The 24,673-nt window shown below is 39.3% G+C and overlaps 1 protein-coding gene across 5 annotated transcripts in view; it reads right to left on the bottom strand.

Moving 5' to 3' along the window:
* LOC114047108 (ras-specific guanine nucleotide-releasing factor RalGPS1) overlaps nucleotides 1-24,673 on the bottom strand; it is a 490,091-nt gene that overhangs the window by 394,718 nt on the left and 70,700 nt on the right. For all 5 annotated transcript variants that reach the window (XM_027867848.1, XM_027867845.1, XM_027867844.1 and 2 more), the window contains exon 4: nucleotides 6,894-6,977. In XM_027867848.1, the coding sequence (XP_027723649.1) occupies nucleotides 6,894-6,977 (84 nt within the window). The remainder of the gene's footprint in view (nucleotides 1-6,893; nucleotides 6,978-24,673) is intronic.

Here is a 24,673-nt window from a genome sequence, read left to right as displayed (position 1 = left end):
TGAGTTCAAATCTGGCCTTAAATACTTTCTAGCTGTGTGACCCTGGGCAAGTCACCTAACCCTGTTTGCCTCACTTTCTTCATCTATAAAATGAACAGGAGAAGGAAATGGCAAACCACTCCAGTATGTTGGCCAAGAAAACCCCAAACAGGGTCACAAAGAGTAGGACACGGGGCAGCTAGGTGGCACAGTGGAGAGAGCACTGGCCTTGAAGTCAGGAGGACCTGAGTTCAAATTCGGCCTCAGATCAAACGCTTGACACTTACTAGCTGGGTCACCCTGGGCAAGTCATTTAACCCCAATTGCCTAAAAAACAAAACAAAACAAAACAAAACAAAACAAACAAACAAAAAAAGAGTAGGACATGACTGAAACGATGGAGCAACAATAACAACAACGTGGTTTTAGATTGCTTAGATTTTGTTGTTCTATGAAACTGATACCCAACAAATTTTAAAATAAATTTTTACTGATGTCTTTTGTTTTCAGACCACCTACATTTCCTATTGTATTTCTGCTTCTCCCAGAAAGCCATCCTTTATAACAACGCATAAAAAGTAGGGAAAAAAACAGTTCAGTAAAACTAGACATATCAGTCTGATTATCTTTGGGGTCTCATACCCATAGAGACTATCTCTGAAAAGAAAAGAGAAGGGAGGTGTTATCTTACATTTCTTCTTTGGAGCCACACTTGTTCAATATAATTTCCCAACATTCATTTTTGGACATTTAATTTGTATTATTTTTCCATTTACATTGTTGTAAAAACTGAATTTTTTTTGGTTCAGATTACCTTGCACCAGTTCACATTAGATTTCCCATACTTCTCTGTATTCATTTTTTCATATGAAGCATTAATATTCCATTATAATATTGTATCACAATTTGTTTAGCTATTCCCTGGCCAATGGACATCTATTTTGTTTCTAATTCTTTGCTATTTAAAAAGGTGTTACATATAGATATGCAAATCTTGTCTTATCTCCTTAGTGTATATGCTGAGCACTGGGATCTCTGTGTCAAAAGGAATGGACATTTAAGTCACTTTCCTTGCATAATTTCAATTTTTTTCCAGGACAGTCTGATCACTTCATAGCTCCACAATCAATGCTTTAGTGTTCTCACCTTTCCACAAGCTTTCCCCATTGACTACTTCCATCTTTGGTCATCTTTGCTAATTTTCCGGCTATAAGGTGAAAACAAGAGTAATTTTGATTTGCATCTCTCTTATGATTAGTAACTTGGAGTTTTCCTTCTTCTGATTGTAATGATTTGCTATGGTCCTTTGAGCACATATTTATTGGGAATTGGCTATACCCAGAATTTTAAATATCACATTGAATCTTGCCCAAAGTTCTTAAATTCCTTATCTAATAATGAAGACAAAAGCCTAGATTGGGACTCTCTCAGAAGATTTAAGTTCGAGATTTTGCTCTGTGATTTATGACTATGATTAGGTAAGTCGCTGAATTTCTTTGGGCCTCAGTTTCCTCCTGTGTAAAATAAAGGGATCATAATGTAAATGATAAGAACAATCATATAAAACTATATACTGAATAATTATAATGACCAGCCTTGGCCCTGGAGAAGAGATGAAGCAATATACACCCTTTGTTTTAGAGGTTGGTGTACTATGGGTGTATAATGTTACATATACTGTCACACAAAGCTGATGCTTAAATGACTCAAAATTTGGTCTTCTTAGATTTACATGACCCTGCTCTATGACCCTATTCAAAACACTTAAACTTCAAGGGTCTCAGTCTTCTCATCTATAAAATAGAGAGGTTGGAGATGATTCAATTCAAATAACATTTGTGAAATGCCTGCTTTGTTTAAGACACTATGCTAGGCCCTACAGATATACGCACAAAAACAACATTTCTCTCTTCCTCTTCTTCCTTCACACATTCTCCTAGACAAAGGGTTTTTAACCTGAGGCTAGTCTACAGACCTTTAAGAATTTAGATATATTTCAACTTGGATGGGGAAAAAATTACACCTTTATTTTCACTAACCTCTAAATGAAATTTAGCATTTCCTTCAATTATGAATGCAAGGCAACAAAACATGATTTTGAGAAGGGTTCCTAGGCTTCACTTGACTGCCAAAGGGACCCAGGACACAAAAGAGGTTACAAATTCCTGGACTAAAGTAATTCTAAATATTCTAACAATGCTGACCTTCTAGGACTGTAGGCCATTCAAGCTACCATATAATGCAATTTCATTGCTCTCAGTACTGAAATGATGTCATTTTTCAACAAGAACCATAAAGTAGAATCTCGGAGCTGAAGGACACCTCAGAAGTTATCTACATATACCTGAATTGGGATTACCTCTACAGCAACCCTGACAAATGGTCATCTAGAATACCTCCAGTGGTAAGGTAGCTAAGTGACACAGTGGAAGGACAGTGGGCCTGGAATCAGGAAGATCTGAGTTCAAATTTGACCTCAGATACTTATTATCTGTGACACAATGGGCAAATCAATTAACCTCTGTCTGCTTCAGTTTCCTCACCTGTAAAATGGAGATAATAATAGCATCTACCTCCCAGGGTTGTTGTGAGGGTTAAACATTTCTAGCATAGTGACTAGCACATAGGTGCCTAATAAATTGCTTATTTAAAATATATATATTTATGTATACATATATGTAAATATAAATATATGTATATATAAAAGTATACATGTAAATGTGTGTACACATACATATATGCATACACATATATGTGGTTATCCTTGGGAGGTAGTGTTTCATGTACACATATATATACAAATATATACACATGCATATACACGTGTATATATATAATACACAACATACTTAAGCATACACGTGTGTGTGTGTGTGTGTGTGTGTGTGTGTGTGTGTGTATGGAACTCATTACCTCCCAAGGACAGCCATTTATATTCTGGACAGTTGTAATTGTTAATTTGTTCCTTATCTTGACTAAGCTTCACCTCTCTACAAATTTCTATTCCTTGCTTTTAATTTTGCTCTCTAAAGACAAGTCAAATAATCTTAATCCAGCTTCTGCATGAGACAGAGTTCAATCAGATCTTTTCTTCTACAGGGTAAATATTCCCAAGTACTTCAACTTGTCTTTCAATGACTTGGCCTCCAATCCTATCAATATCCTGGTGACCTTCTCCCCTCTCCCTGGTTGCCCTAGTCTCTTTGCTTAATATTTATTCAGTACATACTTGTATCTGTACTTGTCTTCCTTGTTAGGATATAAGCTCCTTTACTGGATAGATCTCTCTCTCAAAGACCAAGCCTTGAACCCAAATCACTCTGGAGCTCATAGATTGGACAACAAGAGGTCCCTGCCCAAGTACCACTTAACGGTTATTTTTTTGGATACTCCAGGCTCAGAGTGAATGTAAATTGTAACTGTTTCTCTTCTGGCCAGCAACCCTGAGGGTTTTTCCCTCCCAGTTTAATTTTTTTTATTAAGGGGGCCATCCCTTGACTCACTTCTTTTTTTCTTTTGCAAGATTATATTTATTTGTTTTTTACATTAAACATTTATTAATTTATTTATTTTTAGTTTTCAACATTCAGTTCCATGAGATTTTGAATTCCAAATTTTCTCCCCATCTCATCCCTCCCCCCACCCCAAGATGGCATGCATTCTGAATACCTCTTTCCCTAATCTGCCCTCCCTTCTATCACCACCTCCCCTTCTCTTATCCCCTTCCCCTTCTACTTTCTTGTAGGGCAGGATAGATTTCTATACCCCATTGCCTGTATATCTTACTTCCCAGTTGCATGTAAAAACAATTTTTAACATTTGTTTTTAAAACTTTGAGTTCCAAATTTTCTCTCTTCCTCCCTACCCACCTACCCTCATTGAGAAGGCAAGCAACTCGATATAGGTTATACATGTGTAGTCATACAAAACACTTCCATAGTAGTCATATTGTGAAAAACTAAATATATTTCCCTTTATCCTATCTCGCCCCACCCCCTTTATTCTATTCTCTCTTTTCACACTGTCCCTCCCCAGAAGTGTTTGCTTCTGATTCTTGACTCACTTCTTTAAAAAGGCCTATTCACTGAATGGGTGTTGCTTCACTTAAAGTGAGAACCTGAAAAGACCTTAGCTTAAAAGGGCCAGCGTCTTCCATTGCATCTTGAGCTACCTCCAGTAACCCTGATGAATATCTGGCCATTAGACCCAGATGGCTCTAGAGAAGAAAGTGAGGCTGGTGACCTTGCACAGTCCTCCCTCACTCAAAACAAAGTCAACTGCAAGTCACGACATCATCTCCTGGACATTATCATGGTCCTCTTTGAGAACAAAGGACAAACACAAGCTCCTTGAAAGGAGGGCTTGTTTTACTCTTCGCACCAGCATCCTCAGCACGCAGCACAGTGCTGGCCATGTAATAGGGGCTTACTAAATGCTTATTGGTTGATTAGGGTTATCAATATTTGAAGGACCCACAGATGAACACAATGTTTCAGGGATTGTCTGCTAGAATGTAGCCAAGACGGTGCCTCTCTTGTTCTATCAGCATTACCTCTTTCAATGCAGCCCCAGTGCCAATTACTGATAATAGATTTCTCTGCTGACTTAGACTGACCTCGTAGTATACTAGCCCTTCTCTCAAAGTTCTTTTTTCACATAAACTACTGTCTAGCTACTCCTTCCTCATCCTACACTTGTACAGATGACTTTTTTGAATCCTTCTGTAGGACTTTACACTTATACCTATTAAGTTTCACTTTGCTAGAGTCATCTCTTTGTTCTAGCCTGTTAAAATCTTTTGGAATTTCAGTTCTGTCGTCTGACATGTCAGGTATTCCTCCCAGATTTGATTCAGATTTACTATGAAATAAATTAAATGAATATTTCATTCTTTCAAAGAAATAAATCTATGTCAGAATTGGACTGGACTTTAATATGTTTTATAAGCAGTTTCTATAACAAAGATATTGTTGATGCTATAAAACAAGGAGGGGTCATGACCAGCATGCTAGCATCACGGTATCCTGAATGGAGACAAAACTGTTATCCTACAAATGCCACCATTCTCAGTTACACTGTGTCCTCCCTGGCTCCATGGTGGTTTACCCCGGCTTCCACTGCTAAGAATTCCTATTTCTGCCTCTTGTCTGGCCTTTGGATTGGATTATCTTGTGAACTCTGGTTTGACTCAGCATGTTTATTCTCTCAGCTACCACAGCTACTCTCCTCTGGAGCCCTGTTGACTAGAGCCTAAGCACTAGCTCCTAACTGGCCCCATCCCCTCCTAAGGCACCAGGGATTCCATATCCTAATGTGCCATCCATACTTGCTTATAGAATGAATACTGATTATAACACTGTGCATCTGTTCAAAAAAGAAACTCTCATTGACTTTACCCAAAAAAGCCGGCATCTTGGTGTAATGCTGACAGCAGCACAATCTGTGACTGCTCTGCTGTGCAGCTGGCCAGAGGCGGTGAATGGCTTGGCATTAAGTCAAATAACTTTCTTAAAAATAAGGCAAATCCCCTTAGAATTTGCAGCAATTTTGCACATCTGTTTGTTTGTTGCTGTTAAAGCCAAACTTGGTTGAAAGGGAAGAAAAAGCATGTTAAAAGAGGGATAAAAGACTTCTGAGCCACTCTAGGTGGATTTCTTTTGATAACAGGTCTAACTAACCTAGCCCTTCTCTCTCCATCACACTGAGGACAGAGAGCAGCTTTAATCTCTGGAGTACCAGCCCACAACAATTAATTGGTTACATGGATCTTGTACGGTATCCTTAAGACTACAGAGCAACACAGACTGAGCAAGAATGATCTCCAGGGTTAGGCATTTCCTACTGCTAATGAGCAGCTGGAGAGGCTGAGGGCCCTCGGGGAAGCCAACACTTAGGAACTCAGCTGGTTGGTCATACAGAATGTCTGAGGGTAAGGTCACCACCCTGGTTATAATCTCTGAAAACAAAAGGAAAGAAATGCAATAGTAATAACAATGTCTAACATTCATATTCAAAGTACTTTACATACATTAACTCATTTGAGCCTCACGACCTGGGGAGGGTCATTGTTAACCTCATTTTACAGATGAAACAACTAAGGATCCAAGAGCCTATGCAGGGTCATACAGCTGGTAAGAGACTAAGGCAGGATTTGAACCCACATTTTTCGGTCTCCATGTCCAGCATTCTCTGTCTACCACACTTTGCTGGGAAAAGACCTACACGCACAGCAGTATGGGTAGGCATTGCTAAGTCTACATGGTATCAGGTTTGGGCCATTGGACTACAGAGTCACCTCCCAGAAGTTGACTGAGTTCAAGTTGACTGACCATTGTTTTCATCCATATTTTCATCCATCCCTTTGTGACATCAAATGCAGCCTCAGTAGATAGCTTAATAAATTGCTACGACCAATAAAATGCAGCTCCAAAAGACCAATCTTCTTGTGATGAGCCTCTCCAAATAGCTGGACTGGTCCTCAGATGCCAGTCAAATGGTTTATCTTTATCCCACACTTGAAACCTTTCCACCTGGGGAGGTCTTGCCAGAACTTCTGTTCTCATAGGCAGAGCCTCCAGGATCACTTCTGTGCCATCAGAAGGCATCAGAGCAGGACTCACAGGTAAAGGTGAAGAAAGGCCTATATGGTCTTAAGTAGTCAGTAAACTCCTGAGCTTCAGTTTCTTCAACTTGAAAATAAAAGCATTCGATTGGCTTTTTAAGGTCCCTTCCAGCACTAACTCCTATGGTCTTAATAAACCAGCAATCTATTTCCCATCATGCCAAGGTCAGAATCTATTTTTCTAGTAGCACTGGAACAAAGCAGCAGATACCAAAAGGAAACCACTGATGAGGACAGAGCTGAGTCAGCAAATAAATTCTGGGCAAGCAGGAAATGGCATTCTATTCCTTACCTGATTAAACCTCCTGGTAAAGGCCACAATATTAGGGGCGAGGCTATGTTTCTCTTTCTTGCTCCATCCACAGCTGGCTAATTCCTAGAAAACAAAGAGATAAGTTCATCCACTGAATTCATTCACATAAATTTAAAACTTCCAAGGAGCATTTAACCTTTAATCCAGGCTTGTTGCTGAATGTCTCAGTCAATGATTTCATACGTGGGATGAAGAGGGCTGCTAAATCTTGATAATTGCTAAGTCTTTAAAAATGAATGATAAAGAAGGAGTGATCCCTTTTATTTGGAGGACAAGGTGGGTTATATCATCACAGGTCACTCCTTTCAGAAGCCACTTTCAATTCAACTAACATTTATTTGATGCCTAATTTGTGCTGGGTCCTATGCCTGGCACTGGGGATATAATGAGATCTGCAATGAAGATCTCAACCCACTGCCTATTTATCCTGTGAAAGTCACTATTCCTTCTAAAACAAAAAGGGAAGAGGTAGGGCTATTGCTCAATGGTCACTACTCCAGAGTTCCCAGCCTCTGAAGGGATTCTGCCCCAACTTTGAAGTGATCAGAGGACCAGGGGTCTATGGGAGGTGTTTCCCCAGTGGCACCTGCACAGCTGGTGCTGTGAATGTCCAAGCAGAAATTAGGTTGTTATTGCTCTTAGTGGTCAACATCCATCTCATGAGGGAGAAGACTGAGAATTTGCTCAGTAGAATGAAAGGAGAGGGGAGAGAGTATGTTTGCAGTAAGAGAATATACTGGAGATAAGCCATGCTATTGGCCCCTGTGGAGGGGAGGGTATGACTCATCTTCTCATCATTCAATCAATCACACACACCTTGGAATCAGGCTGTAGCCCCCTATTTGGAAACCATTGCTCCATGCTATCAAACTTGGGAGAGTTATGTTGGCAACTTCCTTTTTCTTCTTTTCAGGTTAAATCCCTTTTGATTAGATTTGCAAGACTTCAGGCAAATAAATTTTTGTTTGCTCTTGGGATATGATTTTGGAAAGATGCTTCATTCAAAAGGAAGAGAGGATAGTTACGGGGACGGGGGAGCATTGTATATTAAGAAGACATTTTTGTGAAGAAACCCAGTAACCCAATGGGGGAAACACAGTGGAAAGTGTTCAAATAAAGTGCAACAGAAGTAGAAACAGCAAGAATATTATTAACAGAGTGCAGTTTAGGTCATGTGGACAGAAAGAAGAAATAAATGAGGACTTCAGCAGATAGACTCTAAACCTAACATTTACGCATGACATATTAGTATTGGGGAACTTCAAATTATCCAGACACCAGTTGGAACTCACTATCTGTCCAAAATAGAGCCCCTAAGAAATTATTGTCTTGACTTAATAATGGTTTCATTATTTAAAAGTTGGAAGAACCAATAAAGGGGAGCTATTTTTCAGGATCTGATTCTCACCAACAGGGAGGAATTGGCTTCTGAAATAGAAATGATGGGAACCTTGGTGGGAAGTGACTACTCCATTTTAGACTGGTGATAGTGAAAGAAAAAAAAGATCCCAATTAAGAAGGTATTCTAAATTTTTTGAAAGATTTCAAAAAGTTCAGAGAAAGAATAGGTAGGATTCCATGGGCTAAAATTCTAGAGGGGATGGCAAGCTCTCAGGATTGAAATGCTAATAACCAAAAGAAAACATTTCCAATGAAGAGGAAAGGTTGGGGGGAGGGTTGTTTAAAAAAATCAATGCGGATGCAAAAGTGACTCGTTGTTTAGATTTTTAACATACATATGTTATCGATCACAATCACAACATTAGATAACTTGGCTTAACTGTTTTCACAGAATGTATTTTGTAGGGGCTTTATTTGGATGTTTCCTGGCAACTGGTTGATGTGCCAAAAAACAATTTCACCAATAAATCAAAAAGAAATAAAAATAAAGATAGGAAGGAAAGAGAAAAAAGGGAAGGAAAGGAAGGCAAGAGAGAGAAGAAGGAAGGGAGAAAGTGGAAGCAAGGTTAACAGGATAATTACAAGAGAATACTGTAGCATAGTCTTGAAAGAATAATTACATACATTCATAAAATTGTACAAGAATAATGCCAAGAAACCATTATTCAGAATGAGATAAAGCTAGCAAGGAATGTTAAGGAGTTTAAGCTACATTAGGGAACAGAGAAAGATCCGAGAAGGGATAGATCCATAGCTCAGAGTGGACATGACAATAATAATGGATTTCATAGAGAGAAAGTGTAGCTGCTCAATTTATCCTCTGCCAAAGAGAATCATATTTGAATCAGAAAGCCAAAACAAAACTGTATAAAAGAGAATTGAAATTCAAGAAAGGCATGGAGATATTTAGCTGCCCTTGATGAGTTCATATCACCAGGCACAGACAAACTATATTCCAGAGGATTGAAATAATTGATGTACATGACTGCTGAACATTGTCAGTGATCTTTGAAAGATCACAGGGGACATATGAGATGCTGCAGAGAAAATCTGAATTCATCAAGGATAGGTCATGCCAGGCAAGCCTCAGTTTCTTTTTTGACAAGGTAATTAGGCTGGTAGGTCAGGAAACAAAATTTATAGTTAACCTGGATTTTAGCAAGACATTTGACAATCTCTCATGTACTTTTTATGGATAAGAAAGATGTGAACTAAGTAATAGAACAATTAAAGGGACTCAGAGTGGATTTAAAATTGGATCCAAAGAGAGTCATTAATGGCTCAATGTCAACTTGGAAGATAGTCTCTAGTGGAGTGCCCCAGAGATCTATACTTGGCCCTGTACTGTTTAACATTTTTATCAATAAATTTGAACAAAGACATAAATGGGAGGCTTATAAAATTTGCAGATGACAGAGATAGCTAACACATTAGATGACAGACTCATGATCCAAAAGGATCTCAATAGGTTAAAATATTTGGCCAAATCCCAACTACAAGATGAAATTTAATAGGGATAAATATAAAGTCTTAAACTTTAATTCAATAAGCCAATTTCACAAGTACAAGATGAGTGAGGTGTGGTTTGATAACAGATCTTCTGAAAAGAATCTGGGAGATTCAGTAGACTACAAATTCAAAATAAGTAAACACCATGATATAGCAACTGAAAAACTAATGTTATCTTGTTCAGTCATTTTTCAGTCATGTCCCACTCTTCCTGACCCCATATGGGTCTTCTTGGCAAAGATACTGAAGTGCTGTGCCATGTCCTTCTCCAGCTCATTTTACAGATGAGGACACTGAGGCAAATAGTGATTTGTCCAGTATCACACAGCTATTAAGGGTCTGTGGCCAGATTTTAAGTAAGGTCTTTCTGACTTCCAGGGTGGGATTCTATCCACGTCTTAGGCTTCATTAATATATGGATAGTGTCAAAAATTAAGAAGGTGATAGCTTCACTGTATTTGCTGCCCTCGTCAAATAACATGTGGAATCCTATGTTCAATTCTGGGCCTCACATTTTAGGAAGGACATTGAGAAGCTAAAATTTGTCTAGAAGAGGGCAACCAGGATTGAGAAGGGCCAAGTTCATGCCATATGAGAATTAATTGAAGAAGATGTTTTGCCCTAGTTTACAGAAGAGAAGACCTATGGTTAATAGCATAGCTATCTTCAATTATTTGAAGAGATGCTATGTGGAAGAAGGATGAGTCTTATTCTGCTTGGCCCTATAGGGCAGAATTAGCAGTAATGGATGGAAACTGCAGAGAAAAAGATTTAGGCTTGACATAAGGAAAAACTTCCAAGGAGAGCTGTCTAAATACAAAATGGGCAGCCTTGGAAGGAAATGGATACCCCTTCTCTAGAAGCCTTAATTTTCATAGATGCTGAATGGCCCCTGGTTTGTGATATTGTAGTGGTATTCTTGGTATGGTATGAGTTGGATTAAATGGTTTCTTAAGTCCCTCTCAACAATATGATTATTTGATTCTGATGTTGGGTATTTGGTTTACCATAGAAGCAGCTTTAAGCCAATGTCTTCCTTTGTCCAAATCACTAAAATGAGAGAGCTGCCAGCCAGAAGTTCTTCATAAAAGACTTCATAGGCTAAAGAAATAAAATGGTGCTCAGCTAATAGCCTCTCACAAAGAGGAACCTAGGAGATGTAGTCCGGGGTCCTGGAACTTAGGATTTTAGATTGTATGATTTATTTACATATTTTAAAATAAGTTTATTGATGTATTTATTTTTATATCCATCATTTCCAGATACTCCACAAATAACTCAACAATAAGCTCAATTTCGTAATTAAAGAAACATGGTTAAACAAAACCAACCAATACCATGCCCACATCTGAAAGTGTAGGCAAAATTCTCCACTTAAGGTCCCCCATGTCTCTAATGAGAAAAGATATCTTGTGTCCAGCCCTAATTTCTCTCCTAAAATTCAGTCTTGTTTCTCCATCTGCCTATTAAACATCTTAAACTGGATGTCCCTTAGACATCTTAAACTCAACATTCCCCAACCCAAACTAATTATCTTCTTCCTGCAACTCTTTTCTCTTCCTAAATTGCCTATTACTGTCGAGGGTACCACCATCCTCCCAGTTATCCAGGTTCACAACCTAGATGTCATTCGTGACCTCTCACTCTCTTTAACCTCCCATATTCAATAATTTGTCAAACCTTGTCATTTCTACTTTTGTAACATCTCTCCTATTCCAGTCTTACTGCAATTCACTCCCCTCTATGTACTCTTTGATTCAATGACATCACCCTCCTTACTCTTCCTTGCACATGATGCCCTATCTCCCAACTTCTTTTCAATGGCTGCCCTCCATGTCTGGAATGCTCTCTGTCCTCTTCCTTGCCCCCTAGCTTTCCTGGATTCCTTTAGGTCTCAGCTTAAGCCTCACTTTCTGAAGCCTTTCCCAGAGTTCTTTCATCTTAGTACCTTCTCTCTAAGACTACTCACAGTCATCTTGTATGTATGTATGTGTGTATATATATATATATATATATGTACATATATACATATATATTATTCATACAGAGTTGATTTCATATTGTCTTCCACATTAGACTCCCACATGAGATTCTTGAGAGCAGGGACTGTTTTTTGCCTCAAGCCTGTAGAACAGTGCCTGGTATATTGTAGGTCCTTAATAAATGATAGTTGAATGACTGACTGTCCTCCTGGACCAAGATTGATTATTACAATTACACAAAACTTGGTTTCCTTTTAGTCCATTAAAGAACAATATGCCAACTCAAAATCATTCATCTGGCCAGGACATTTCACAGTAACACTGAAGAATACTAATTTCCTTGTTCCACCTCCTTTCCTATTTTTCTCTCTTTTAGCCTTGAATAATCACTCACATTTTACCTTCCTCACAGCAACTCCTGTGAAGTAAGCAGTGCAAGAATTATTCCCATTTTACAGATGATGAAACTGAGCCTCAGGTAGAAGAAGTGATTTCCCAATGGCCATACAGCTTGTAAGAGTCAGAGCCAGGACTTGAAACCAGATCTTCTGATCCTAAATCTGGTGCCCTTCCTACTATCGCCAACTCCTTAGAATGGAAAACGTTAGAACACACAACACAGAATGTCAGACTTGGAAGGAACCTTTTAGAATAGAGGACATAGAATGTCAGCTCTGTGGAAAAAAACGAGGGTTTTTAGTGGACCACAAGCTCAATGGTAGTCAATAGTGTGATACAGCAATTAAAAAAGCTAATTCCTATCTATCTTACCCTACAGGCAAATAAGGGGGGAAGTAGACAAGAGCGCAGGGGGTTGATAGAGGGGAGGGCAGATTGGGAGAGAGGATAATCAAAAGCAAACACTTCTGAGGAGGGACAGGGTCAGTAGAGAGAACAGAATAAATGGGGGGTAGGATAGGATGAAGGGAAATACACTTAGTTTTTCACAACAGGACTACTATGGAAGTGTTTCACATGACTACACATCTATAACCTGTATTGAGATGCTTGCCTTTTCAATGACGGTGGGTGGGGAGGCAGGAAGGGAGAAAATTTGTAACCCGAAGTTTTAAAAACACATGTTAAAAATAAAAAAAATAAATAAAATAAAGCTAATTCCTTCTTAGGCTGCATTAATAAAAGCACAGCACCCAGAACAAAGATGGCAGAAGTCCTGCTGTCCTCTGCCTGGGTCAGTTCAGTAACCACATCTGAGTTACTGAGTCCAGTTGTGGGCAGCTTCATTAAAAAGGTCACCAATAAGCTAGAAAGTATCTGAGAAACCATCGAAAATGGACTGGTTGAAGGAACTAGGGATGTTTAATAAGTCAATAAACCAAGAAACGCTGATTATAAACAATCAATAAACACTTAATAGAATTCAGTGCCTACTATGTGATAGGCACTGTGCAAAGCACTGAAGAAATAAAGAGGCAAAAGACAATCGCTTCCTGCAGGGAGCTTACAATTTAATGGTATTTTAATATTTAATCTGGAAAAGGGCAGTTAGGTGGCACAGTGTATAGAGCACTAGGCTTAGAATTAGGATGACTCATCCTCTTCAGATCAAATCCAGCCTCAGACATAGCTGTGCAACCTTGAGCAAGTCACTTAATCCTGGTTGCCTCAATTTCCTCATCTGTAAAATGAGCTGAAGAAGGAAATGACAAACAAATCTAGTATCTTTGCCAAGAAAACTCTGAAATGAAATCATGAAGAGTCAGACACAACTGAAATGACTGAACAACTGAAGAGCAGAAGAATTAGAGACAATGATTGTTGTCTTCAAATATTTGAAGGGCTGACATTGGACATGTTTTACTTGGTCCTGGGGCGGGGGGGCAGGATGAAAAGCTTTGGGTAGAAGGTGCAGAGAGCAGATTATGCCTCAGTATGAAGGGAAAAAAATCCAACAGAGCTGTCTGAAAGTAGAATGGGCTACTCTGAAAGGAAGTCATTCCTCTATCACTGAAAGTATTAAAGCAATATCCATTAGTCAGGGACATGGTAGAGAAGAGTCCCATTCAGGTAAGGATTGAACGAGATGATATCTGAGGTCCTTTTCAACACTGGCAGTCCATAAACATAAAATGTTATCATACTGAATATAGAACATATATGACAGCTAGCTGGTGTGGTGACAAGAGTTCTGGACTTGTCAGGAAGATCTGAATTCAAACCCTGCCTCAGATACTTACTAGGTATATGACTGAGGAAGTCACTTAACTCTTTTAGCCTCAGTTACCTTTTCTGCAAAATGGGGATAATAATAGCACCTAACTCCCAGGGTTGTTATGAGATGGTTTATGTAAAGCACTTTGCAAATCTGAAACCATTCTGGCAACTATGAGAATAATGAAGCTGAAAAGGGTCCTTTGACATCATCTAGTTCAACCTATAACTTTCTTTTATTGGCTATTAAAGAAACAGGCAGATTGTGAGCTCCTTATAATCAGAGTTTATGTGACATCTATCTAACAAAATGCCTTCCATACACTAGGTGCTTGATTAATGTTTGTTAAATTGAATTGGATTGAGTCTCCAGATTGTACCATTCACTGAAAATCTTTCCAACTACAACAGAAGCATACAGGAAATGGTTACAGAATAAGGTGACTTAGAGAGCAAATGGAACCCAATGCTGGCTTCCAACATAAATCTCTAGTAGGAACAGACCACTGCCTTCCTTCTATTACAAAGGATTGCTTTGGTCCCCACCTTTCATGGCCACCCACCCCAGTGTCTCAGAAGGGCCATTCCTGGGGTGGCTAGTTCCATTCCAGCAGGATGTCCTCGAGAATGCTGCTCCAATTTTTCCCAGTGAGTGGGAAGAAAAGAGCACCCGGGAGACTTTCCATCTGGAAAGGAAATATTTTTCAATGTGTTCTTTGCTGAGAGTTTTCCCTGATGAACAATACATGGAAGGAATAGGTGGACTGAAGATTGATATGGGGAAGTTATATAAATGCCCCAGGAAATGAACAGGCTACGGGCGTTAGGTATGAACCTTGCCATTATTCTACTAAGGCAAACTGTGTGAATAGGCTTCATGTGGATCTTGAAGGGTGGGCAGGCAGTATTCTAATGAATGGTAAAAGGGGGATGGTGGTATTCGAGGCCAGTGTCTCTTAGATGCCAGAGGAAAGAACTTGCATAGGGGAAGGCAAACAGATGGACATGACTCCATACAAAGGCAGGCTACATGGCAGTGGGAGAGAAATGAGAGTAGTTGAAAGTAAAAGATGTCCTGGTGCCCATGTTGGAGAAGTTATGGATCATGGGATCACAGGATTTAGATTTGAAGGTAATGAAGAGATCATTTAATCCAACTTCTTCTTTTCACATATGAGGAAACTGAGGCCCAAAGAGAATTGATCTAGGATCTTAAGATTAAGAGCTGAAGGTGACCTTAGAGATCACCTAGTCAAACTCTCTTGTTTTACATTTGAAGAGCTTGACACTCACAGGGGTAAAGCCCAGAGCGATACCGGTGCTAGGTGAGTCAGGAGTTAAAGCCAGGGCCCCTGACTCCACACCTGCTTTTGCATTCTTGAAAGGCTATCTGGAGGAGGATAAACATCCATCAGTTTTGCGGCTTTGAGGAAGAAAGAAGGAAGGCGTCACCATAGATGATGAGGAAGGTGACTTTGATAAAGATACTTAGAAAGGGGTTTTTAACTCATGTTGTATCATGGGCCCATTTGACAGGCTGATTAAAATGATGTCCCCTTCTTAGAATAATGTCTTAAGTAGATAAAATGAAATACATAGGATTACAAAAAGAAGGAGTTACATGGAAATAGCTATAAAATATATTTTGAAAACAAGTTCACAGACCTTGAGTTAAAAACCTCTGGAATAGACAAAAGGAAGAAACAGAGGAAGGGAAGATAAAAAGCTAGAGATGACCAACTTCCAGTCAAAAAATAAACAACAAGGATGGAATGTCAAATACAGAACCAATATTTCATTCCTCAATCCATTTAGCAAATGTTTACTGAGCCTCTCCTAGGACTGCGTAACTATTAAATAACTCCCATTTCCATAGTATGCTTATAATAAGATAGTATTTACATAGCACTTAGCATAGTTTTTTGCAAAGCATTTTACAAATACTGTCTCATTTGATCCTCACAACAACCCTAGGGGATAGATGCCATTATTAACCTCATTTTACACACGAGGAAACTGTGGCAAACAAAAGGTAAGTGACTTTCCCAGGATCACAGAGCTAGTAAATGTCTGAGGTTGCATTTGAACTCAGATCTTTCTGATACCAGGTTCCAGCACTCTATCCACCACACCATCTACAAAGCACTTTCCTCACCACAATCGTGTAAGAGATGCCAAATGATTATATTACCGAGGCATAGAGAGAGGGGAAGTGCCCACAAGTATCAGAGCTGCAATGGAAACCTAGGGGTAGAATAAAGCACTGGACTCCATGTCAAGAATACCTGGGTGCGAATCCTGTCTCAGACACCTGCTAGCCTTGGAACCTTGATTAAGGCATTTCACATCTGAAGATAACAATAGCACCTTCCTCACAGGTTTGGCATGAGGATCAATGATACAATGCACGAAAAACACTTTGCAAACCTTTTAGCATTTTATGAACGTAAGAGATAATGATGATGACGCTGCTGCCACCAATGAGGGCAATGATGAGTCATTTCTTCACTACCCAGGTGCCCTTATTCAAGTCATTTCCTTCTATCAAAAGCAGTTTCCTCAACTATAAATTGCAGGGATTGAACTAGATCAGTGCTTCTCAGACTTTTTGGTCTCAGGACCCCTTTACAATCATAAAAATTATTAAGGATATTTTGTTTTTGTGGGTCATATCTATGGTGTCCCTTTCTTTGAATAAGTGTATCAAATGGCATACATAGGATTGCAAAGACAAGTAGTTACATGGAAATAGTTATAGAAATATTTTTTTTAAAAACAAGTTCACAGACCTCACAGATACTTCCCATATTGGAAATTCAAAAAAACAACATTATCATAAAAATAGTTTTGACCTTGTGGACCCCCTGAAAAGGCCTCGGGGACCACTTGGAAGCCCTCGACCACTCTTTGAGAGTCTGTGAACTGGATGGTCACTAAGAAGTCCTCCAGAGCTAAATGTTAAGTTTTATTGAATACCAGCTGACAACATCTATTGAGTGGAAAAGAAGATGTCTGCTCAGGTATGGGTTAATGAAGAAGCCCTGCTATCTCTGAGATTCCCACGAGTCTGGTACCAGCTGTACAGTGGGTAAGGTACTAGAGATAGTCATCCTAACAGAAAGTGATGAGGCCTGATGCTAAAGGAGTCTGGGGAGGGGACCTTCAATGGCCTAGAAAAGTCGAGGAAGGCCTCAAGAAGTTGCCATGTTGAACTGATGTTGAGTGAAGTGAGCAGAACCAGGAGAACATTGTACACAATAACAGCAACATTGGGCAATGATCAACTCTGATAGACTTAGGTCTTCTCAGCCATACAATGATCTAAGACTATTCCAAAGGACTCATGATAGAAAATGCTATTCACATCCAGAGAAAGAATCATGGAGTCTGAATGCAGACTGAAGCATACTATTTTCTTTTTTTTCTCATGGTTTTTCCCTTTTGTTCTGATTCTTCTTCCACAACATGACTAATGTGGAAATATGTTTAATATGATTGTACATGTATAGTCTATATCAAATTGTTTGTCATCTTGGGGAGGGGGGTGAGAAAAAAATTTGGAACTCAAAATCTTATAAAAGTGAATGTTGAAAACTACTTTTACATATAATTGTAAAAAATAAAATACTATTAAGTGGTGAAAAAAAGAAGTTGCCATGTTGGCAACTCTGCCCTTTTGGGGGGAGGGGGAGGGTAGGAATCAAGCTGGACCTTGATAGAAAGAGAGAAACCAAATCTGTGAAGAATCAACGTCAGTTTGGCCAACAAGCTTTCCAAGTTGGGGGAAACAGTGTGAAGAAAGGTTTTGAACAACAAACAATAATGATGATGATGATGATGATAACGGCTGAAACATATAGCACCTTAAGGTTACAAATCATTGTATATCTATGCTTGCCTTTGGATCACACAACAACCCTATGAGGTAATTACTACAGGTATATGGGGAAACTAGGTGGCACAGTGGATAAAGCACTGGCTCTGGAGTTAGGAGGACCTGAGTTCAAATCTGGCCTCAGATACTTACTAGCTGTGAGACTCTAGGAAAGTCACTTGACCCTGATTGCTTCCAAAAAACAAAAACAAACAAATAACAACAAAAAAAAAAACAACAAAATTACCACAGGCATGCTTAGCCTTTCCTGACTCTCCCAAACACTAGTACCCTCCCTCTCAAATGCTCTTGTTTTCTACCGCTTAGCATTTATTTGTATCTGTTCTCTTCATATGTATGCCCTGTATACTTAAATGTGTTCTTCTTGTCTCCCCAGTTAGAACATAAGCCCTTCGCCTGCAGGGATTGTTCCGTGCTTTGTACCTGTACGCATCCTCCACATGTGGCACGTTTCTTGGCAATACTTGTTGAATGATTATTTTCCCCATTTCACAGATGAGGAAATGGGAAGTCATGGAAGTTGAGGGACTTGTCCACAGTCACATGGCCAATGCATGTCAGAGGCAGGATTGAAACCCAGCTCTGTCTTGGCTACAATTTCAGAATTCTTTTAAGAACATCTTCATGCTATAGATGGGAGGAAGTGGAGAGCCACTGACCATTAATCTGGCAGTAAATGAGTGACAGACTGAGGGAGGAGAGGCTGAAGGCGGGAGGCAAGGCTGAAGGCAGGAGGCTGCTACAATAGCCAAGAATAATATGATGGGAATTTGTGACATTGAAAATAGGAAGAAAAAGACAAAGGCGAGGAAGAGATATTTTGAAAGAAAGATCCTTAGGAGTTGGTGGCAGACAATGGGGGATGAGAGGGAGGGAACCACAATGTGTAACTGCGAAGAAACAGAGTTAAGTCTTTAACAAACTAAAACATCCATCTAAACCCTGTTTTCTAGTTCAAAGTGGTCATCCTGGGAAGTCATATAGTCAGTCAATGAGCATTTATTAAGCACCCTACTATGTGCCAGGGCCTATAAGTGCATAGTATACAAAGAAAGGCAAAAAAAAAGTCCCTGCTGGCAAGGAGCTCACAATCTAAGTGGAGAGAGAGCGTGCAAACCACTAAGTTCAAAAAAGCCACAAAAAAGACAGGATAAACTGGAAGATAATCAAGAGAGGAGGCACTAACTAGGGTTAAGAAGGAATAACAAAGGCTTCTTATCCACTCATTCCCAAAACATTAGCCACCAACCCATGCCCCACTAACAACACATTTGTGTCTTTTAACAATAAAGACTCCCGTTTCTCTAGAATTTTAAAGGAGAAAAAGCACTTTCCTCACAACAGCCCTGCAAGGTAAGTAGCACAATTATTACTCCCATTTTGCAGATGAAGAAACTGAGGCTTGATGTGGTCGAGTGACTTGCACAGGGCCACACATTTCCTTGTTAAAGGATTTGAACCAACACCTCCTGACTCCAAATCCAGAGCTATGTTTGCTGACCTCATACTGATTCTTCTGTGATTGCTAATAAATCCTATAAATCCTGCAATACTTTCTTCGAAATACTCTCCATGTTGGCAACTCTGTCCCTTTTTGATAAAGATTGGACAGTCATATGATTCTTGGAATTCATTTTTAAAAGCCATTTAGAGCCAAATCTGGGGAATCAGGAGGACAGTCAGTCTGGGCCACACTTTTGGAAGTCCCCAGACAAAGTTTGGGAAAGTAATGGGGCAGCTAAGTGGGTAAACTGCTGGGCCACAGTCAGGAAGGCCTAGTACAAATCTGGCCCCATATGCTTACCAGCTGTGTGACCCTAAGCAAGTCACTTAACCTCTGTCTGCCTCAATTTTCTCATCTGTAAAACGGAGATAGTAATAGCAACCACTTCCCAGAGTTGTCATGAGGATCAAATGAGATATTATCTGGTACATAGTTTGCTTAATAAATGCTTAATCCTTTCCCCTTCCCTAATGAAAATGATTTTTTTGTTTGGCTTATTCATGGATTCTGAGGCAGTTTCTAAAAATGTCTAGAGCAGCAGCTGTGGTGCAATATCACTGGCCTTGGGTCTAAATTCCAGTTCTTTACTATAATAGTCATCTGACTTGAGACAAATGACTTCCTCTCTTGGATCCGCAGTCTTCTCATCTGTACAATGGGGATGATGATCCCTGTACTTCCTACCTCTAACAACCCCTAAGATTGTTGTGAGAAACAAAGAAGATAACTTATGTTAGATGCTTTTTAAGCTCTAAAGTATAATGCACATGGAAATTATTATTCAAGAACTATTTCTCAAACCCGGAAAGACTTACATAAACTGATGCAAAGTGAAGTGAGTAAAACCAGGAGAACACTGTACACAGTAACAATATTGTATGATGAAAAACTCTGAATGACTTAGCTACTCTCAGCAATACAATGATCCAAGACAGTCCTAAAGGACTCATGATGAAATATGCTCTCTGCCTCCAGAGAAAGAACTGATATTGTCTAAATACAGACTGAAACATACTGTTTTTCTTTCTTACATTGTTTTTTGTTCAAGTCTTTTTGTACAAAATGAATAATATGGAAATGTTTTACACAATTGCACATGTATAATCTATATTGGATTGCTTACTTTCTCAGGGAGAGAGAGGAAAGAGAGGAAAGGAGAAAGGGATAGAATTTGGAACTCAAAATTTAAAAAATAGAATGTAAAATTTATTTTAGCACATAACAGGGTAAAAATAAAATATTATTTTTGAAAGAACTATTTCTCATCAATTTGTTTCAAAAATACTCTTGTTCCTTTATATGATGACATTGCTCACATACTGCATGGCTTTCAGTATTCATCCTTCTCTCCAATCTGTCAGGAGATAGCCGCCATCCTACTTTCCAAAGCTAACCCCTGTTCTTGTCCCAGATCCTACCTGTTATCAACTCCCTAGGGTCCTCATTAATACATTTCTATCCTTCTCCTGCATACCCTTTTGCCTTTGGTCTCCCTCTTTTGAAAAAACCTCTAGCTACCATTCTATTTCTCTCCTTCCTTTCATAGCCAAAGTTCTCCAACAACTCATTTCCTCGGTCTCTGTTTTTTTTATCACAGAATTTAGAAATGGAAACAGACCTTAGTGATCCTCTAGTCCAACCTCCTCATTTTTTAGAAGAGGAAACTGAGACTCGGAAAAGCTAGGTAATTGGCCCAAGGTTATGCAGAATCTAAGGCTTTTCCATTACACCCCAGATGGGGCAAAGCCAGGATTCAAACCTACGTCTTCTGAATCCAAAGTTTAGTATCCGTTATTTATACACTACTACATCTCTCACTCATTAATAACCCTTTGCTATCTGGTTTCTATCCCTCTCTCTACTAAAACTATACTTTCAAAGCTGACAAAGATCTGCTTTGAATTATAGAATCCAATTACTTCATTCTCCCCAAACTCTCTGCACCCCCTGCCAGTGCTGACTCCCTCCCTCTTTGAACTCTCCTCCTCTGGCTTCCTTGTTTTACACATATTACTGATTTATCTCCTACCTTTCTGAACCTTTCCACTATCCCCTTCACTCTATTCCTCTACCTAACCACAGGCACACCCCAAAGGCTCAGACATACTAAATCAATAATATACAAAAGACAAACATGGCGGGCTTATCAAATCTATGGATGACAAACAGCTCAGAGGGATAATTTAAATGATGTATTACAGAAACTGGGGCAGCTAGGTGGTACAGTGGATAAAGTGCTAGGTCTGGAGTCAGGAAGACTGAATTCAAATCCAGCCTCAAACACTTTCTAGCTATGTGACCCTGGGCAAGTTACTTAACACCATTTGCCTCTGTTTTCTCATCGATAAAATGAGCTACAGAAGGAAATGACAAACACTTGAGTATCTTCACTGAGAAAACTCCAAATGAGGTCATGAAAAGTCTGAACAACAACAGAGAAGTGACTAACATCCAGACATTTTTAATTCAGGTTCAATGTTGGGATGAAATGAGGCTCTTGGAAGTCATTGAACTTTAACATAGGAGGTTTACTTTGCCATAACAGCAAGGATATGCACCAAGGAAACAACAGCACTTTGCTCCTCTGGCTGTTAGATGAGCAGAAAGCTGCACCAGGGAAGCCAGGAACAATCAGGTCCTGGGGACAGTGTCGTCTTCTTTTTGTTAAAGCCTTTGCCATGTTGTGGGGAAAGAAGCTGGGTCAGAGAAATGCTAGTTCTATCACACTATCATCATGAGGAAGATTTTAGTGGAGGAAGGTGATCTTGGGCTGTTAATAGCAATAAATTATCCAGAAGGAGAGTGATGATAGCACACTATAATCTACCCATAGAAACCACATCTGGAGTATTATGTTCAGTTACAGAACTGAAGTGTCACTTTGTAAGGGATAAATGGGAACATATCCAGAGAGGAGCAAATAGGATTTGGAGGAAATAAGAAATTGTCATATGAATAAAAGTTGAAGGAACTAGGGATGTTCAGATTGGAGAAGAGAAGCTCAACTGGAACATGACAGTTGTCTTCAGATATTTACAGGGCTGAACTGGCTCATTCCAGTAGGTGAGGAAATAGAAATAGATGCTAAGATCCCTTCATGTAGTAATGAACCATTACAGGGAGGTTGATTTTGACTTAACATAAGGAATAACTTCCAAACAATTAGTGCTATCAGCTGTTGAATTATTATCCTAAATCTCAAATTCAACATGTTCAAAACAGGAATTCTGGAGTGGCAGAGCCAACAAAAGGTCAGGGTGATACATTTTTCCAGTCCAAGACAACCTGGGTGATCAGTAGGGGAGGTCTGTGACACAGAACGGGGGTTGCCACGAAGCCCAACCAAAGGCAGCACCAGCTGTGGGCCCTGGAGGTGGCCGTGACAGCAGCAACAGCAGCTTTGGGAGCTCTCAACTCAGAGACAGGAAGGGGCTCTGAGAACTTGTCCAAAAGAGACTGGATACAGGACTGGGAGCTTTTTTGCAACTCCACTGCCCATATGTAGTTCTAGGTCACAGTTCTAGGATGGAGAGTAGGGCTTGTGGTCAGTCACAAGGGAACAAGGGACCTGGTCCCCATACCAAGGCCAAGATGAGCAGTAGCACTTATGATTGCAGGGAAGCAGGGGCTCTTCCTGGGTAAAGACCGCATTACAGACAAGGAGAGCAGCAATCATACTTCTCCCTGGATCAAATCATCTTGGAAAGATTGATAATTTGCAGACTAGGTCTAAAAACAGCAGCATGAAAAAGCCTAATGCTTGGGAAAGTGCTCCTCCAATCCCAGATGAGCAAAGCCCAACTGTAATGTAAATTTCAAAGTCAAGAAATAGGCTGGGAAAATGAGCAAACAACAACAATAACAACAAACCTTGACCATAAAAAGCTACTACAGTGGCAGGGAAGACCAAGACACAAAGTCAGAGGAAGAAAACAACATGAACACAACCACAAGCAAAGCCTCAAAGAAAAATGCAATTGGACACAAGCCCAACAAGAATTCCTGAAAGAGTTAAAGAGCTAAGAGTGCTAGAAGGAAAAGTGGGAAGAGAAATGAGAATGATGCAAGAAAATTATGAAAAGAGAATTAAGAGCTTAGTAAATGAAGCACAAAAATTGAAGAAATCAACACCTTAAAAATAGATTGGCCAAATGATAAAAGAGGCACAAGAAATTCACAGAAGAAAAGAACTCCTTAAAAAGCAGAATAAGCCAAATGGAAAAGGATATACAAAAGTTCATAGAAGAAAATCATCCCTTAAAAATTAGAATTGTGCAAGTAAAAGCTAATGACTCCATGAGACATCAAGAAACAATAAAATAAAGTCAAAAGAATGGGAAAAATTATCTCACATAAAAGCGATGTGGAAGAAAGAACTTACAGTGATGGGGAAATGGGGGTGGTGGTAGGCAATACTTTAACCTCATTCTCATCAGAATTGATTCAAAAGGGAATATATATGTATACATACACACATATGTATGTATGTATATATATATACATATGTGTGTGTATGTATACATATATATATATATATATATCTACACACACTCAATTGGGTATAGAAATCTGTCTTACCCAACAGGAAAATAGGAGGGGAAGAGGATAAGAGAAAGGAATGATCATAACTGTGAATGTGAAGGGTATGAACACACCCATGAAACTGAAGCAGATAGTGGAATGAATTAGAAACCAGAATCCAACAATATGTTGTTTACAAGAGACACACTTGAAACAGAAAGACACACACAGTTAAAATAATGGCTGGAGGTGAATCTATTATTTTTCAGCTGAAGTTAAAAAAAAGGCTGGAGTAGCAGTCATGATCTCAGACAAAGCAAAAGCAAAGATAGACTTAATTAAAAGAGATAATCAGGGAAACTACATTTTGCTAAAAGGTGCCACAGATGCTGAAGTAATATGAAAAAAATATACAGCAAATTTCTCCAATAAAGGCATTATTTCTCAAATATATAGGAAACTGGGTCAAACTTATAAAATTAAGAGCCATTCCCAACTGACAAATGATCAAGGTATATGAACAAGCAGTTTTCAGAAGAAATAAAAGTTATCTATAGTCATATAGAAAAATGGTTTAGAGGCAGCTAGGTGATGCAGTGGATGGAGCACTGGCTCTGGAGTCAGGAGGACCTGAGTTCAAATCCAGCCTCAGATGCTTGATCACTTGATACTTACCAGATATGTGACTCTGAGCAGGTCACTTAACCCCAACTGCCTTGCCAAAAAAGAAGAAAGAAAGAAAGAAAGAAAGAAAGAAAGAAAGAAAGAAAGAAAG

This window comes from Vombatus ursinus, unplaced genomic scaffold, assembly GCF_900497805.2.
Source record: "Vombatus ursinus unplaced genomic scaffold, bare-nosed wombat genome assembly UNPS02014786.1, whole genome shotgun sequence".
Taxonomy (NCBI): Eukaryota; Metazoa; Chordata; class Mammalia; order Diprotodontia; family Vombatidae; genus Vombatus; species Vombatus ursinus.
This window is presented reverse-complemented; position numbering and strand designations above follow the sequence as displayed.